General features: G+C 34.9%; 1 protein-coding gene across 1 annotated transcript in view; it reads right to left on the bottom strand.

The window, feature by feature from the left end:
• LOC129741683 (protein sax-3) overlaps positions 1-10,663 on the bottom strand; it is a 522,782-nt gene extending 512,119 nt beyond the window's left edge. The window contains exon 1 of the mRNA XM_055733432.1: positions 8,767-10,663. Within this exon, the coding sequence (XP_055589407.1) occupies positions 8,767-8,932 (166 nt within the window). The 5' untranslated portion in view covers positions 8,933-10,663. The remainder of the gene's footprint in view (positions 1-8,766) is intronic.
• Between the last annotated feature and the right edge of the window lie 6,422 nt (positions 10,664-17,085).

Here is a 17,085-nt window from a genome sequence, read left to right as displayed (position 1 = left end):
AAATATAGCGGTATATTGTAGTTATAGAGTTTGTATACTAGACCGTGGTGCCAGACGTTATCAAAAGCTTTTTCCACGTCAAGCAGAGCCATAGCAGTTGATTTGGAGAGTCTTTTGTTCGTCTTTTGTTGAAAAGAAAATCAAAATGGACTAATAGAAATTTAACAAAAAATGAAAAATAGATTTTTTGGGATGAATTAACGCTCAAAATATGGTTTTAGACTTTTTGTTCATTTTCAATTAAAATTGGCCTTTTTGAAAAATTAATTCTATTTTCAGCCTACTACGATTGGCGCGTAATAAAGAGCGCATTGGCCGTGATAGAACATACCCATAAAAATCATACCTTAGCGAGTTTAGTATGATTTTTTAGCATTAAATAATAGTTTAGATTCTCCTCTATCGATGTGTCAGAAAATATTGTCTTATTCGTTTTCCTCTGCTTGGTGACACCTTATTGGAAGTGTTTTAAAATTTAGATCGAAATGAAGAAAAACCTAAATTGTGAAATTAACACGACACAGGGCCATTTTAAGGAAAAATTCATACTTGCCATGATCAATCACAGCATTTAAAACAAATTGGTAATATTTTGCTGGCTTAAAATGTTTCAGATTCTTCAAAACAAGGGTGGCGCGTATTAGCCACATGGGACTTTATAGAACTTTTCCCCTAATAGTTGATGGGTAGTGGCATGTTCCCTACGGAATCCGAACCGCTCTGGTAATAATACTCCATTTTCTTCAATGAAGCGGACCAATCGGTCAAGTATAAGTCTTTCAAAGGTTTTGCTTGAACAAAATTGCTATTACTAGGTTTTTGGGTACGACAAAATAGAAAATATTTAATATATGCCTTCATTCTCATAGCAGAAGGAAATGGGTAGGGAAAAGGTGAGGGGGTCTGCGATTCAAGTTTCTTTTACATTTATCGAAGACGATAAGTTTTTCAAGCATAACATTTAAAGAGAGGTTGTTGGGGAAGCAACATTTGGTTCATTAAACTTATCAACAATTCTGGAAAAAAATATTTCCCAGTTAAATGTGTTGCAAACCCGATGACGAATAGGAAATCCCCGAAAAATTTCACAAAATATAGTATTGTTTTAGACCTGTGAACCTATTGTATCTAATTTTCTGAAAATCTTTCTTTGACTTTGATCTAAAAAAAGTTATGAAACAATGAAATAATTTTTTAATAGAATTTTCGAACCTGGATAAGCAAGAGTCCAGGGGACCGAACTAATTTTCTTGCCAAAGAGAATTCACACTTTTCCAAATTCTCTTCTATAAAACCCAAAGCACATAAATATTATTCATATAAAATGACAAAATCAAACACATTCAATATTCACTGGATATTTGGTTTTTAAAAAAATCATTCAGATTTGTTAAAGATGCCCATTGTGTTGCAAATGCATTGCTCTAGTTATAGTTATTTTTATAGTTTTGGCTAATTTTCAGTTTCATTTTGCCCCACGAAGTCCAGTTTTACCAACAATTGAGTTCGAAAACGTTATTTTCTCGAATTGACATTGTTGAAATAGTAAAAAGAAATCTTTTTCAATGTGTTAAAAATGCATTTAACGTAAAAATCTGATGTTTTTTTTCTAACACTTAAAAAACAAATGTTAAAAATCGACTTCAAAATTCAAAAAATCATCGAAGGGAGACTAAAGAAAATATGGAAAAAAGACAATTGACTTAAATGCCAAATGAGCAACAATTAATGATCTAGTGTTATCTAAAAAAAATGTTAGTTAAAAATCGTTTTTAGGGACTTGGTCGGTTTCTGAAGTCCCAGATAGTTTTTTTTTTTCGAGATACCACCAGATCTCGACGTTTTTTGTTTTCAAATTATTATTCAAATTCAAATAATCCTTGGGTAATTTTAGAGAGTCCAAAAATCGAAACATCGAGCACTTTGAGACACCCCTTAATAAGATCCGATGTTGATGGTCATCCAAAATTCGACATGACCCATTGGCATCCATTCTCAGGCAAAGAAATACATAGGATTGAAACTTTTTTTGGCAGCTTATTGCAACTTCAGGGTGGTCACTTGATAAGATTTTTTGATTTCACGCATTTTCCCCGAATTTTCCCGCATGGTCTCACGGAATTCTATCTAAACATCTATTTAAAAAACAAAGACAAATAAGACAAATATCAAATTCTTCTTTTGGCAGCCCCCTTCCCCTTCAATATTTCCAAAAATCCAGAAGGGGGAAATAAATAGGGGGAGAATGAGAATACTTGATCCCTGGGGATACTTGATTCCTTAGCCATATCTCGAAACTAGAATGTCTTACAAAGATCAAATGTTCTAGAAAAATGTGCCAAAATGAGCAAAATAACAATGCTTGTAGTTAAAAAAAATTTAACAAAATAATTGTTTGAGTAATTGAACTTTGTTTGAAAAATTTCACAAAATGTAACTTGAAGATCTTTTTTCATCACTTTAAAATGTTCCTTACATGGGAAAATTATGAAAAAATTATTTGTTCCAATGTATCAATCGTTCGGGCGTAATGAACTTCATAATGTCATATTTTCGAAGCAATGGAAAACTCTCAACTTTTTTCAGAAAAAGTTTTCTAAAATGTTGATTATGGGTACAATTGATCCCCTGGAGTTGGGTACAATTGATCCCCCTTCCAAACGGCATATTCTTCTTCTGAATTGATCGTTATGATTGCTGATTACGAAACTACTAATATTTATCCATAAACTAATATTTATCAAACAATTGTCTGAAGAAAAGAGCAAAAATAATTAATTTTCTCTTAATTATAAAAAATAGCGCCTTTAAGTATGCAATGTAATTAGCGTTGAGACAAAGTTATAGAATTTTCTTCTTATGTCTGCTATAAATTGTGAAATGAGAACAAACATGACCAAAATAGTCAATTAACATTCTTTCTTGGGGTTTTGTTTGATTTTTATACAAGGATTAGGGCTTCCTGAATAAAAGATCAAGTCTCCTTCAATAGGGGATCAAGTCTCCCCTAACTTCAGAAAAATCGCAATTTTTTTACTCCCACGAAAGTGCCTCTAGTTCATCAACGGGTTCAAGTATCGTTCTAAATTTTGGAGCAAAGAAACTTGAAGTTACAAGCTGTCAGAAAATGTCAAACACGGTGAGTTGCTAAATTTTCCAAAAAGATATGGTGAAAATAAGAAAAAGGGATCAAGTATCCCCACTCTCCCCTACGGTTTACGATATTTATTGAAACAAATTATAAATTCTCCCAAAATTCAACAAACACTTGAAAATGTGTAGAAGATGGAAATTGTTATCGAAATTTTTTAATATTTTCGATCAATAATTACTCGATTATCAATTTCGTGCAAAGTAGATTGTATGCAATAGTCTGCCCCAAATATGTATGAGAAATTTCAAGCTTGTAAAATGTTATGCGTTGCAAGCTTAAATTGAGTCCAGGCATAGTACAAGGTATCATGCTAAATTTGGGCCAGATAGGGAAAGGGTCGTTCAACTAGCCCGAAGTTTGTATGGGATTTTGAGGCATTTTGTTCGGGAGGAACATGAAAATCCAATTTTTCATGAATAACTTTGGTCCCTCCAGCCGATTTCTTTTGAAAACGGTTTTTCTCAAAGCCTAAACTATAACAAACATTTCATCCGAAGACTGCTTTTTGGTTCGATTTATGATAAAAAAGTAATTAAACTTCAAAGGGAGGTAACGTTGTTCATGAAAAACGGGATTTTCTTGATCCTCCCAAACAAAAAGTCAAAAAATGCCATACAAACTTTAGACTAGTGGAGCGACCCTTTCCCGGGATTCAATCTGGCCCAAATTTGGCATGAGACCTTGTTCTAGGCTTTTGATCAATTTAAGCCTGCAGCGCATAATTTTGTCAAATGTCGGATCATTTGCGGCACTCTAGTATGCAAGTTTGTATCATGCAAGATTTTTCCCATTTTTTTTTTCAATTATGCCGAAACAAGTTTCAAATGCTTGTCACTCGGAGTTGGAACATCGTGAGGGGGGGGGGGGGGGGGGGGGACAATAAAAAATTATATGAAAAATAAATAAATTGGAATAAATTTCACGAAAGCTTGTATGCAACAAAGTTGTATACAATATCATTGCACAAAACCTTAAAAACAAGAATTTTTTATCGAAAAATTCAATAAAATCAAGAATACAAAAGGTGAAATAAATTCCATCTTCCAAAATTTGTTTTTTTCGTCTTGGAATCTTTTGAATTCTTGATTTTTTTTTCGAAATTTACATTAAATACTTCAAACTTTATTTATATCCCCCTTCGGGTTTTTGGAAATTTCGAAGGGGGGAGGGGGGTGCCAAAAGAAGAAATTGATATTTGTTCCAGCCTTAATTAAAAATTAAAACTTTCCCCTCTCGAGAAGTTCCAAATCAAAGTGTCAAAAGAAATATTTGTTATTTGTTCCAGCTTCAGTGATGTAGTTATAATTTTTTAACTAAACCTTAAAATTGAAGCATAATTAAAAAATTTGAAATTTTCAAAAATGTATTGTTCGCTTTTCCATATCGTGCTGACCAGAAATCCAATTTTAAATTCACTGAGAACATTTAAAAGTCAATTCAAAATGAGAAAATTAGCCAAGTTTGGACTTTTCCAAAAAATTTATTGGTTTGGGTTATTTTAGAGAATTTTTTTAAATTGTGAATATTAGAGAAAATTAGTAATTTACCATCTAAGACTTACTGTTTTCTACATAGTAGAGATATTTCAAACCAAGTGGAAAGATTTAGTTCTGTCGGAAATTGTGTACAAAACTGTAATAAAGCTCATTTTCATCAAATAGCACATTTCGTAATAATGATTCCAAATAGCCACAAATAAGTGACTTGAGTTCAGAAAAAAGATTTTTTTTTACTTTTCATGAGAAAAGATTGATTTTCAAAATGTGAATTCAGCTCAAAAACTGCTCAGATTTCACCGTGGGAATTACGGTCAGAAATTAAGTGATGTGTTTCTCGTTGAAAACTCCAATAATACCTTCATTAATTCAAATTTCTTTCTCTACTAAGATATTTCATCTTAAAACTATTTCCTGAGTTTTCATGTTATACCGGATTATCGTCGGATTCAACCAGACCGATCGAGAAGCCATCTTCATTCATGCGAAAAACTTTTGTTAAAGGTACAAGCCATGCCTGCAAGAGAAAAATGTTTTAATTGAGAACCAGCAATTAAAACATTTTTCTCTTTTTAATTCAAGAAACTAATTGCTGTCGCTTTTTCAGATTTGTAAATGAGATAAACATTTTGTTATCTAAAAATTTTCTCCTGACGATGGCGCTCAGATCTGCCTCAGTTCAAACCGAACCGAATAACCGATAAATAAATAGTTGTTCAAAAGTTTAAATATGTTGAGTTCTATCATAAGTTAGAAGATAAGCCATAACATTCGTGACTATGCCACGCATTTATTGAAAGTGTATTCATTTAAAGTACTTTTTTGCTTAACTTCTGACTTCACGTTATATGCGGATATAATCCTAGTTTCAGTTTCTAATACAATTTATTACATACCTGTAACTTGTAGTTTAAATTTTGTGTTCGTAAATGTTAGGAGTTTCGGCTAAGACATTTCGTTACTCTTCAAAAAAAAAGAGCATGCAAGTTAAACGGGAGTTGATATATTGAAGGAATCAGAACGGAAGTAAAATCAAATTTCTTTCTGGTTTGAGTGTTAGTTCCACAATTTTCCAGTTATCCTCGAACATTGGAAACACTGGAATAAATAATTATGCAGCTGTTCAAAAAATTCATGATTTCATGGGGTTTGTTTTTGTTATTTGTTTTTCTGGGATAAAATTTAAATGGGGACCTTTTCCCGTCTTTTCCCAGTGGATTTTGAATTCCGACTTTTTCCCGTATTTAACGACATTCTCGAACTAGTTCCATCCCTGCAATCTGTAGTCTTCTTAGCATTGCATTTTTGTAGAGTCAATTGAAAATTTTATTTTAATTAAATTTCTAGATTAAAAGGTCTCCGATTGTTTAAGTAAAAGCAAAAACAGTATTTTCTACAGATTTTCTAGAGCCAATAAAGGCCAATTATTATAAGAACTTAAATTTATCAAGCGACCGCTTAGAGTTGGCAAAAGAAGATAATTGACATTGGGTTATGTGAGGCCAAGAAAAAAATTGAGTATCCTAAGTTTTAAATAGGATTGTACCCATTTTCAGACCAGTATTATGCTCAGTTTTCCTCAGTTGACTTATTTTGCACTAATTGCAGAGGGCCAAAATAAAAACACATAAACGAAATTAAAAACTATGATTTTAGCTTTGGTTTAAAACCATATGTAAGTTTTTGTAAAAACTTATTTTCGATAAATAAATTTCTTATTTTTAATATTTAAAAGATTTTAATTTAATTTACAGCGATTTCAATACGGACATGAAAAGTCACTTACACTATTGTGACATGTCTAGGGGAAATGAGGGCATAACAAGTACCCGGGGCGAAGCACCACTCTTTTCTACGGAATTTCGTTTTTTCTTGAAAAAATTTTTTTTGAGGACACAGTTGCGTGGTTCTTATAATATTGTGTTTTCAACATAAATCTTTTTAAAAAAATATCTGTTTGGTTCTCTTGTATTGAAAAATTTATAGTTTTCAGAATAAGCAAATAAGTTCTGAGGAACAATAAATCGGAATATAATGTACACACTGTTCACCATCATTAAAGTTTTCGTTTTCCACATTTTCAATTTTAAAACCCGTTTTTACTTTTTATTTTTGTACCATTTATTTAAAGAGGGACTTTGGGGGTACTCATCAGCAGCATAATGACTCGGGCCATTATGAGCATATTCTGCCGTAGAATCTAGCAGCGAACTCAACTCGATGAAGTCAACTTAATTATAGAGCAACAGCTTGACAGATTTTATCTGAAGAGTTGGCCTAGTGGTAAAGTGTCGAAGAGGTTACTCAGCGGACTTGAGTTCGGTTCCTGGTCGAGGGGATTGTTATTCCGTTTACTTTTCTTGATTGATTGTTTTGATTGTTGCATTAAACGGCTAGTCGCATCATCCTCCAAACAAAGCAACTACAAAAATTCTACGGCAGAAATGTTTATCGTGCCCCGATTAATGGTGCTTCTAATGCCCCAGGGGAGGAACATTATGCTCCTATATTGACCCGTTTTATAATTTCGGCAAAAAAATAAATCAAAATGCATTTTTAAACGTTTTTATCTACTTTTCAAGTTTCTGCCAGGTACAAAATGGACTCCGTCAGTGTCTTAACAGTGATTATGCTCACATAATATTACTGTTTTCGGTGGTTAAATTAGCGTCATCCTTAACCTTTCGTTTCATAAAGTAACAAATTTGCAACAATTAATGTATGAAAAAAGTTGAACATCGTATTTTATTTTAATTTTTTTTCTTGATGTACTCATCATTTCCAACTGTTTAAAATTATTTTTAAGGAAAAATAAAAAATCATGAAATGAAGGGTTAAGGTGGTCATCGCGCCCTTATCTCCCTTAAATGAGCAACACCACAGTATTGCTACCATAAAAGTTTACTTTTATCCGACTTGAAGAACCATTTGAAATAGTAGTAACAAAAAAACTCACTGAAGTTCTGGATGGTTTAGAAAGTCTACAAAATAAATCTCTTTCTGAGGTGTCAGAAATTTAAGAGCTGATTTCTACTGATTGGAGGGGGTATTGATTATTAAAAAATAAAAATATCATTCTATTGAACAGCTCTTAGGGGCATTATTTTCCAAACAAACAAAAAAATCTGCTTAGAAATGTATTAAACTTATGCACAGACACCCGCTGCAACTCTTAAATATCTCAAGGTCTCTCTTCCTGTTTTCAATAAATATTCCCCGTCCTTTTTTTATTTTAAGAGAAACTTTAATTTTTTAAAAAGGAAAACATTCACATAAAAATGCCTAACATTCTGATGGCTAAAAATAATTTTTTTAAGATCTTACGTGTTGGTTGCTACAATCGAACCAAGCTCTAGCACAAGGTTCCCTGCACAAATTTGGAAAAGATTAGGCCACAGGAAGGGTTTACTCAACGAACTTGAAGTTTGAATAAATTTTTAAAACATTTGGTCGGAAGAAGTTTGAAAACCTGTCTGACTTCCTTTGAATATTGTTTTTTTTAATTCCTTGATGATGAAAATACTTCATCCCAAGACCGTGTTTCGTATTGAATCTATAATAAAAATGCTTTGAAAATTCATAAGCTCATTTTTCTAAAATCACAACTGTTATTGAAATGTATCCTTCGAATATAATATTTTATGATTCAAGCTTTCAGAAACGCTATATTCAATTTTATTGAAAAAAAAATAGTGATGAAAATCTGGGTTATCATTTTTCTCCCAAAATAAAAAAATGGCTTGTTGCACGACTTTCCCCTATGATTCGACCTGTCCCAAATTATGCATGGTACTTTGTAAGGACAAGCATAATTTTAGATTGTAACGTGTTAGAATATTCCTCTTCTTCCAAACTTCATCGACTGCTGTAAACATTGAACATTATCTCAAGCACAATGTCACGCACTTGACATTTTACATGAAAACCGACAGCACGGGGGGCGGTCCATCCCAACTGTCAATCGAACTGCCAAACCCGCCGACAAGATTAATAATCTCAAGTCTTCGTTGTCCATGTCCGTCCACGTCTACGATCAATGGTCACGAATTGGCAGTTCAACAGACAGTATCTACCACCTCAGAAGAGAAAGTTCTGGTGTATAAAATATTTAATTACCTTTAACATTATGCAAACCGAGGAGCAGCATCAGCATGGCGATGGCCATCGTTGCCACAACCGACATTCTTCTGCTTCTTCTGGTTCCGGTTGTTGGGGAGTCAAAACGTAGTATTCCACAAACTTCTAAGGCAACTCCGCTGCCTGGCCCCAAACGTTTATCCATATTTATCGGGAGGTGTTGGTGGTTCGGTGGCACACGGCACGTATTTCCCCAAATGTGCTTTCGAAATCGATTTTTTTCCAAAAAATTTTCTTCCTTCACAAAACACAAACACAGAAGAAACGAAGAACTCCGGAGGAAAAGTTTCCCATCAGCTGCGTTTGCAAGGAAACGGAAGCAGGGAATTTATTCTTTTCTTACGTGAATTTTTTTGCTTCCCGGTATAGTGTGGCACATTTTCACTTTTTTTAGGCTCTCCCAGTGAGTTGGTTTCGTGAAAATATTCACGTTCGTCACGTCACGCACATTTCTTGGGGCAGCATCATCCAGCGTGTATTTTGAACCAGCAAAAAAAAAAATAACGAGGGGGGATGATGATGAGTTGAAACAAGTGTATCACCCGAAAACTTGTTTTCCACCAAAACACACCACTCTTAGGCGGAGAATTTCAAACAGAGGAGCTTGATGATAATCACTGTGTAATTTCCTTTTTTCTTTTCTTTGGTACCGACAACAAAACAAAACTTGGTTAGGGGAGCCTTCTTCATTCGGTGGGATTCATTGAGGCTTTCTCGTTTGCGCCAAGGAGCGCCTTTTCATCCAATTCAACAGTGTAATATCATTAATTTTCTCCACTCGCTAGAGCACAATTGCCGGATCACGTTCTTCCATTGAATATCTTTTTTTTTTGTTTCTTCTCCTTGGGTTGTTTTTCACCAGAAGTATTTACCACCCCATTAGCAAAGCTTCAGGTTTTTCCGATCTTTCTTGCTTTCCCTGGTCGAGGTTTGTTGTTGTTTTCTTTTGTTATATTCCGCGTATTGTAGGAAATTCGGTCGTCGGGTTCTGCCACAAATCACATTCAATTAATCAAATTTCCACAGTTTGGCCCATAGACAAACATCATTTCTCATCGGGAATTTGTGCTTTTCACTGCTAGGATTCTTCCTTTGGCTTTCAACGGTTTTTTATCGGTTGACAACCCCTAGGGAAACGAAGCCACGGGTCAACCTCCGGCAGTGATGATTTTATTATTCACATTTCTCGACTCGATTTTTGCTTCACTGCCATGATTTTCCGGATTTTCCCTGGGAAACAATCTGACCCTTGATTTTATGCTCTCTTTTTTGTGTCCCACAACTGGCGGCAATAAACTGAAAAATATCCCTCCATCTAGTGAAGCAATTTATCGACACCTTGGCCCCTTCTTTTGCCCATTCTTTTCAATGGTGTGATTTTTTCCCATTTCCTAAGGTTAATGATTTTTCCCGAACCGTCCCCATATTTCCACTTTTCGGTTTCAGTTGAGATATACCTTTTGACTTTTCGATTACACGCTTTCTTCCGAAGTCAACTCGAAGAAACGTACGAGACAATATGTTTCCACATTCACATCGCTCTTAAAGCTTTCACTTTAATGCATCTTCCAAAGGACAATATGTTTCGAAGAAGATACTTCCAAGACACCTCGACAGAACTTCAACAGCAGACCCCAAACTCCGGCCGAGGGGGGCTCATCAATTAATCACTCAGTTTTACCCCCGGGCAAACAACCCCAAATAAGCACTTCCGTTAGCCTCACACAGAGGGACCAAAAAAACCGCGCGATCCTTCCACTGACAAGCACAAAAAGCAAAACTTCCACCCGGAAACACACGAGCACCCCGCGGAACGCGAAACGGAATCGGTCGGTTCGGCTGCCCAACTGGCACTACTTACGGGTTCCCCAAAACACCGAACAACAGCTGCTTGCTTGCTTGCTTGCTTGCTAGGACGAAAGAATTTTGATCCTCGCTTCCAAAGGTATTTTTCGAAAACCGGAACACGAACGAACCAGTTCCGATTCTGCGCCCTGTTCGGGTACACCGACTGTTGACGAGCCCCTCGGTCGGGGCGAAGCGAAAAGCAGCCGACACCGGATGGCACCAATACACACAACAAAGCGAGGAAGTTTTTCGCCCGAACCAGGTGATAGGTAGGAAAACGGCGAGCCCTTGATATCGCTTCTACGTTCGTCGTCGTCGTTTGGGTGAGATTTTGCAGATTGCTGGGGGAATTTTCCAGCCCAGCTGCAATCCTGGATCCATAGATGGGTGGGTGGATGTTTGGGTTTGGATTTGAGACGGGTTCAGCGGAACGGGACGAGAGGTTTGTTTTCATGTCAGTTGATTTTTTCGTTCCGTTTTTCGACCCCGACTTTCTACCTATGTTAGGTGATTTTTTCGGGTGAGCTTTGGTGGTTGTTTTTGGGCGGAATGGAAGAAAGGGAGTACAAAATTTTCGAATTCAAGGATTCGCTGCGTACGGTTCGTATCGAGGTGGGTGGTTTTGATTAAGGGCTGCTGATGAATCTGAACGGGAACGTGATGCCGAGCTAGCAATGAAGTTGGTACCTTCCTACCTGCCACGAATACTTTCAATACTACTTTCCGGAAATTTGAGGATAGTGGAATAATTTTTTCGAGTGATTGAATCTCTCGCTGGAGAGATTTCTCGCTTTTTTATTACTGACTTTCCTTTTTCTTCTTTACATTCTTTACGATTTCCGTATTACTGATTTTTATCACTCGTCCTGCACAACTTTGTGCACCTTAACACTCAAAATACCAAGGTGCAGAATGAGTCGGGTCCTTAAAAATTCAAACTACTACAACTTGCCAACCATTGATCGAAATTCCACAAACATGCCTTGTTGAACTACTTAAAGAGTGTTTTTTCAGTTTGTAGAAATGTATATCACACAAAAATTAATAAAAATTAATAGAAGTATATTAAAATGAAGAGGTAATTTTGTATGAAAGTTACCTGAACCTGTGATTTTGAGTAATTTAAATTAAAATTGCATGTTTTTATCTTTAATATCTCTGGAGGTTGCAAACATTTGAAAACAAAAACATACGCATTTAAAAAGGCAATTTTTCAATTTTCGTAAATAATTATAAAATTTTATTTGTATGTATTAGGTTTTCAATATAAAATATCCTTATTGAAAGATGGTAGATTGGCAATTTTCGGTATTTTAATTAGTAAATGTACTCTTTTTTTATCTAGATTTGCAAATCATTCTGGCGCATAGCTTTGTGAATACATGGATCTTGTATGAAAATGATGACTCGAATCACATAGTAGCTCCAAAACAAGAGCTGGATCAGCGATGTTCTACTATACATACAAATGAAATTCTATGTTCATGAAGCATATGCTTTTAAATGCATATGTTAATGTATTTAAATGTTTCCAACTTCACAGATATTGAAGATTAAAATATGCTAATTTAAAATGAAACACTAAAAATGTACAACTGCAATGAAGTTGTGTAGTTTTGCAATTGTAACAACTCTCCCATACAAAGTAAGCCTTAAAACTCGCGTCGAAAAAAGTATAACAAATTTTTCGTTTTTCGAGGTTAGTTGAAAAAAATGTCCTCATATTATGTTATTTCAAAAGATAGAGCTTTGTCGCTTTCAACGAAGTTTTTTTTTTTAAATTTAGTGATCTACAACTTTTATGAAGGTGTTATTGTGATAAAATGATTTAAAAAAAAAGATAAATTATTTCTTTTTAAGGAGAATAAATCAGGGAAGAAGAAACAGCAATACATGAGTATTTCAAAATAATGAAACATTGTAGAATACATCGCCAAGTAACATTGTTTGATTATTAAGACTCTTCAGGTTTGTTTTAAACCACTGCACAATGGGGAAAAAAGTGTATAAACCGCTAAGAAATTCAATATCTTTCGCCCTACACGACCCAAATCTATAAAATTATACTTTTATTTTAAGAAAATTTTCGAAAAATCGATTGGACATAGTTTCAAACGCCGCACAAGCTTACGAACGGAAATATAGTGCCTTTTTAACCCCTAATTCCCCTATATTTTGTAAACATTCCAGAAAAACAGTGATTTAAACCAGAGAATTTTGAAAAAAATAGACCTATCGTGTGTAATTTTTTCTGAGAAATCGAAAGAAGGCTGTTTTGGCCACCACATGCTTCAGAAAATGGAGTTATGGCTGTTTTTACCCTCAATTCCCCAATATTTTTCAATTATTTCAGAAAAAAGCTTGTTCGGACTTGATAATTTTCAACCAAATGGGTGTATCTTGTGGAGTTTTTACCGGTGAACCGGATGAAGGTTGTTTGAGCCCCCGCACACTTCAGAAATTTAAATTATGGCTGTTTTACCTTCAATTCCCCTCAATTTTTCAAATTATTAAGAAAATGCATGTTCGGACTTGAAAATATTGAATCTTTTGGGACGTGTGTGTGTTTTTTTTTCGAGGAATCCAATGAAGGCTGTTTAAGCCACCGCACGTTTCGGAAAATGAAGTTATGGCTGTTTTTACCCTCAATTCCCCTCCATTTTTCAATGACTTCAGAAAAAAGCATATTCGGACTTGAAAATTTTAAACCAAAAGGGTTGTATCCTATGTGATTTTTTTCAAGAAATCCAACGAAGGCTGTTTGAGCCACCGCACCGATTGAGAACAGGAGTGATGGCTGTTTTACCCTCAATTGCCCAACATTTTTAAATAGCTCTGAAAAAGCATATTGGGATTTGATAATTTTGAACCAAATGTAAGTATTTTGTGGAGATTTTTCCGAGGAATCGAATGAAGGCTGTTTGAGCCGCCGCATGCTTCAGAAAATAGAGTTATGGCTGTTTTACCTTCAATTCCCATACATTTTCAAATTGTTAAGAAAACGCATGTTCGGACTTGAAAATTTAGAATCTATTGGGACGTATCTTGTGTAATTTCTTCCAAGAAATCCAATAAAGGCTGTTTGAGCCACCGCACGCTTCGGAAAATGGAGTTATGGCTGTTTTTACCCTCAGTTCCCCTACATTTTTCAATGATTTCAGAAAAAAGCATGTTCGGACTTGAAAATTTTGAACCATATGGGTTGTATCCTATGTAATTTTTTCCAAGGAATCCAACGAAGGCTGTTTGAGCCACCGCACGCATTGGGAACAGAAGTTATGACTGTTTTACCCTCAATTCCCCTACATTTTTCGAATAGCTTAAAAAATTATGTTCGGACTTGAAAATTTTGAACCAAATGGAACGTATCATGTATGTGTTTTTTTTTCGAGGAATGCAACGAAGCCTATCTGACACATCGCACGCATCGGAAATAGGAGTAATGGCTGTTTTACCCTCAATTTCATTTCATTTTTCAAAAAGTTAAGAAAAACCATGATCGGACTTGAAAATTTTGAATCAAACGAGACTTATCTTATGCAATTTTTTCCTAGGAATCCAATGAAATCTTTTTGAACCACCGCGCGCTTTTAAATATGGAGTTAAGGCAGTTTTTATTCTCAATTCCCCTACATTTTTCCTGAAATCATAAAAAAATGTAGGGGAATTGAGGGTAAAAACAGCCATAACTCCATATTCCAAAGCATGCGGTGGTTTAAACAGCCTTCATTGGATTCCTCGGAAAAAATTGCATAAGATAAGTCTCGTTTGATTCAAAATTTTCAAGTCCGATAATGGTTTTTCAGAACTTTTTGAAATATGAGGATAAAACAGCCTTGACTCCTGTTTCCGATGCGTGCGATGTGTCAAATAGGCTTCGTTGCATTCCTCGAAAAAAATCACACATGATACGTTCCATTTGGTTCAAAATTTTCAAGTCCGAACATGCTTTTCTGAGCTATTTGAAAAATGTAAGGAAATTGAGGGTAAAACAGCCATAACTCCATTTTCTAAAGCGTGCGGTGGGGTTTGGGTTTGGGTCATGTAGGACAAAAGATATTGAATTTATTCGCGGTTTGTACACTTTTTTCCCCATTGTGCACTGTGCACTGAGACGAGACCTAAGAAATCAGATTTGAGACCTTATCTGAGACCCGGGAAGATAGACGCAAAATAAGACGTAAGAAAAAGAAGTAGGACGTGGACGTGAAATATGAGATGTGAGACGTGAGATGTGAAATGTGCGAGGTGGGACGTCAGACGTTTAGAATTGGAACGGCGCACAGTAGGGTAGACCTGACCAATCGATAGTCAAAACCTCATAACTTTTTTTTAATCAAATCCTACAGGTTTGAAGTCTTCTGAAAAGTTGTTCATCAGATCAAAATCTTTAATTTGATGTAACCGGTTTTTCATTTATATGTTGTAAAATTTGATCTAGATAACTTTGTTTAGTAGATTTTCGTTACTAACTCGGAAGCTACTCAGTCGATCGGCGTGAAAATTTCCATTCAAGAGTTTTAAGGACCGTTAAAAAATTAAATGATGTTTTGAGATCCCTCACCTCAGAAGAATGGGGGGGCTCTCATACAAATGTTACCTGAACTCTTGATTTAGTAATTCAAATGGATCCAAATTTGTCCACAGAGAAATGTATGTTATTATAACGCTAGTTTGAGACCCATCTATATTCTGGAAGAAGCAGATTTCACAGAAATGGTACAATATTTCTAAGTTTCTAAAAACTAATCAAGCAACCACAAAATATCTAACAACTGGTAGGAACTTGACAAACAACAAATCAAGCAAATTGAACCAAATTTGTCCTCTGAGCATTTCGAGATACGACAAATCGTTTATCATGATGGATTAAAACTCATTCCATAGATGAAATAAATGCTTCCATACAAAATAAATTTAAATTTTATGCATAACTCGAGGATTCAGGAAGCAAACCGAACTAAAGTTGGGCATTAGGTGGCCAATATTCTTACAGAAGAAGTGTGGAGACAAGATTGCTAAAAAGAACAATTCGAGAAGATGTTGGAAGAAATATTACCTTCACAAGGTTTGCTTCTGCTGTTCTCCTCCTGAACACAAATTCATTTCTGTCGGTATTGCAAGCTGCTGTGTTGTTACAGATTTACGCCATCCAGTAACCTTTCTACGTTTTGAAGGATCTGAAGAATCTTCAAAATTTACTGAAGAATCTTTAAAATTTACCGAAGGTCTTCCTTCTGAAGAATCAATGATTGTTTTGTAGGGCTTTTTGTTATATTAAAATTATTGAGAATTTTATATTTACCTTCATTGATAGCTTTGTCCAAACTTATTTTAGTTTGAAGCCAAAGATAATTTTTCGAAAAAAAAGAATATATCTGCGGTTACAGCGTTTCAATTTTTGTTGTACTTTGCAGCATTCTCTTGTTATTAATTTTCTCACAGCTATTTTTCTATCACAGTCTATAATCACAGATTGCACAATTTATTCCAGAACGTAGGTTATTCTATTCTTCCAGGCCGTGTGACTGCTCTCATTGAGCATTTAAAAAATGTCTCGTTTTCGGAACATTTTGAACCAAAACGGAAAAAAAGTACCTTATGGATCAAGTAGGCTTTTGCTAAGTATGAAAGTAATTAAACATGGTTACAATGGTATTTTTTTAAACATCTAAACATTCGGTGTGAATATAAATTCTATTTTATTTTTGAGTAAAACTAGAAGATCTAGTTTTTTTTCCTTTTGAACGAATGTTTTATAGACTACTAGCTGACCCGGTGTGCTTTGCTACACCTTTCAAAAACAAATGGTATTTTTCAGAAATTAATAAAATTTCTATTGTTTTGTTAGCATTATTTTAAATCAAATTAAAACATAATTCAAAAGCAACCGCTATAAAATGAGAGCTGCAACTGGAGTTTTGAATTGCATTACAAAGATGACTGAAACTTATTTTTTGAATCTCGACCTATACATTTGTGTTAAAGATCTGATAATTTTAATTTTTTTCTATAAGCTTCGCCTTGAGCATGGAGGGTCTCAAATTAATCACACGCAAACAATCTTACCTACAAAATATGGTTATTTTTGCTTGATATGTTCTGAATTTATGCTGAGAAACTGATAAGAAAGCCCCCGCTTACCTTCCCTTCACCACCTGCTGAATGGAGGTCGTGATCTTTAATAATCATACCGATTTTTTTCGTACCCAAAAATCTTCTTATATCAACTAAAGTTCCATTGTGGTTGATAAGTTTTAAACCTTTACAACAAAATTAATATGGAGCCTCCCTTTCTTCCTCTCTCTACACTGTAAAGCGTAAGGGTTTATAACAATCGTAGAAATATATCTCTTACCCAAATACCTTTCCATGGGGTCTCCCATCCCTCCTCCTATGTACCTACTCACTGGAAGGAGGATGGTGTGTCAAATAATCAAAGAATCATAT

The sequence above is a fragment of the Uranotaenia lowii genome, chromosome 2, assembly GCF_029784155.1.
Source record: "Uranotaenia lowii strain MFRU-FL chromosome 2, ASM2978415v1, whole genome shotgun sequence".
Classification (NCBI taxonomy): Eukaryota; Metazoa; Arthropoda; class Insecta; order Diptera; family Culicidae; genus Uranotaenia; species Uranotaenia lowii.
Note: the sequence above shows the minus strand (reverse complement) of the source record. Positions and strands in the feature narration are given on the sequence as shown.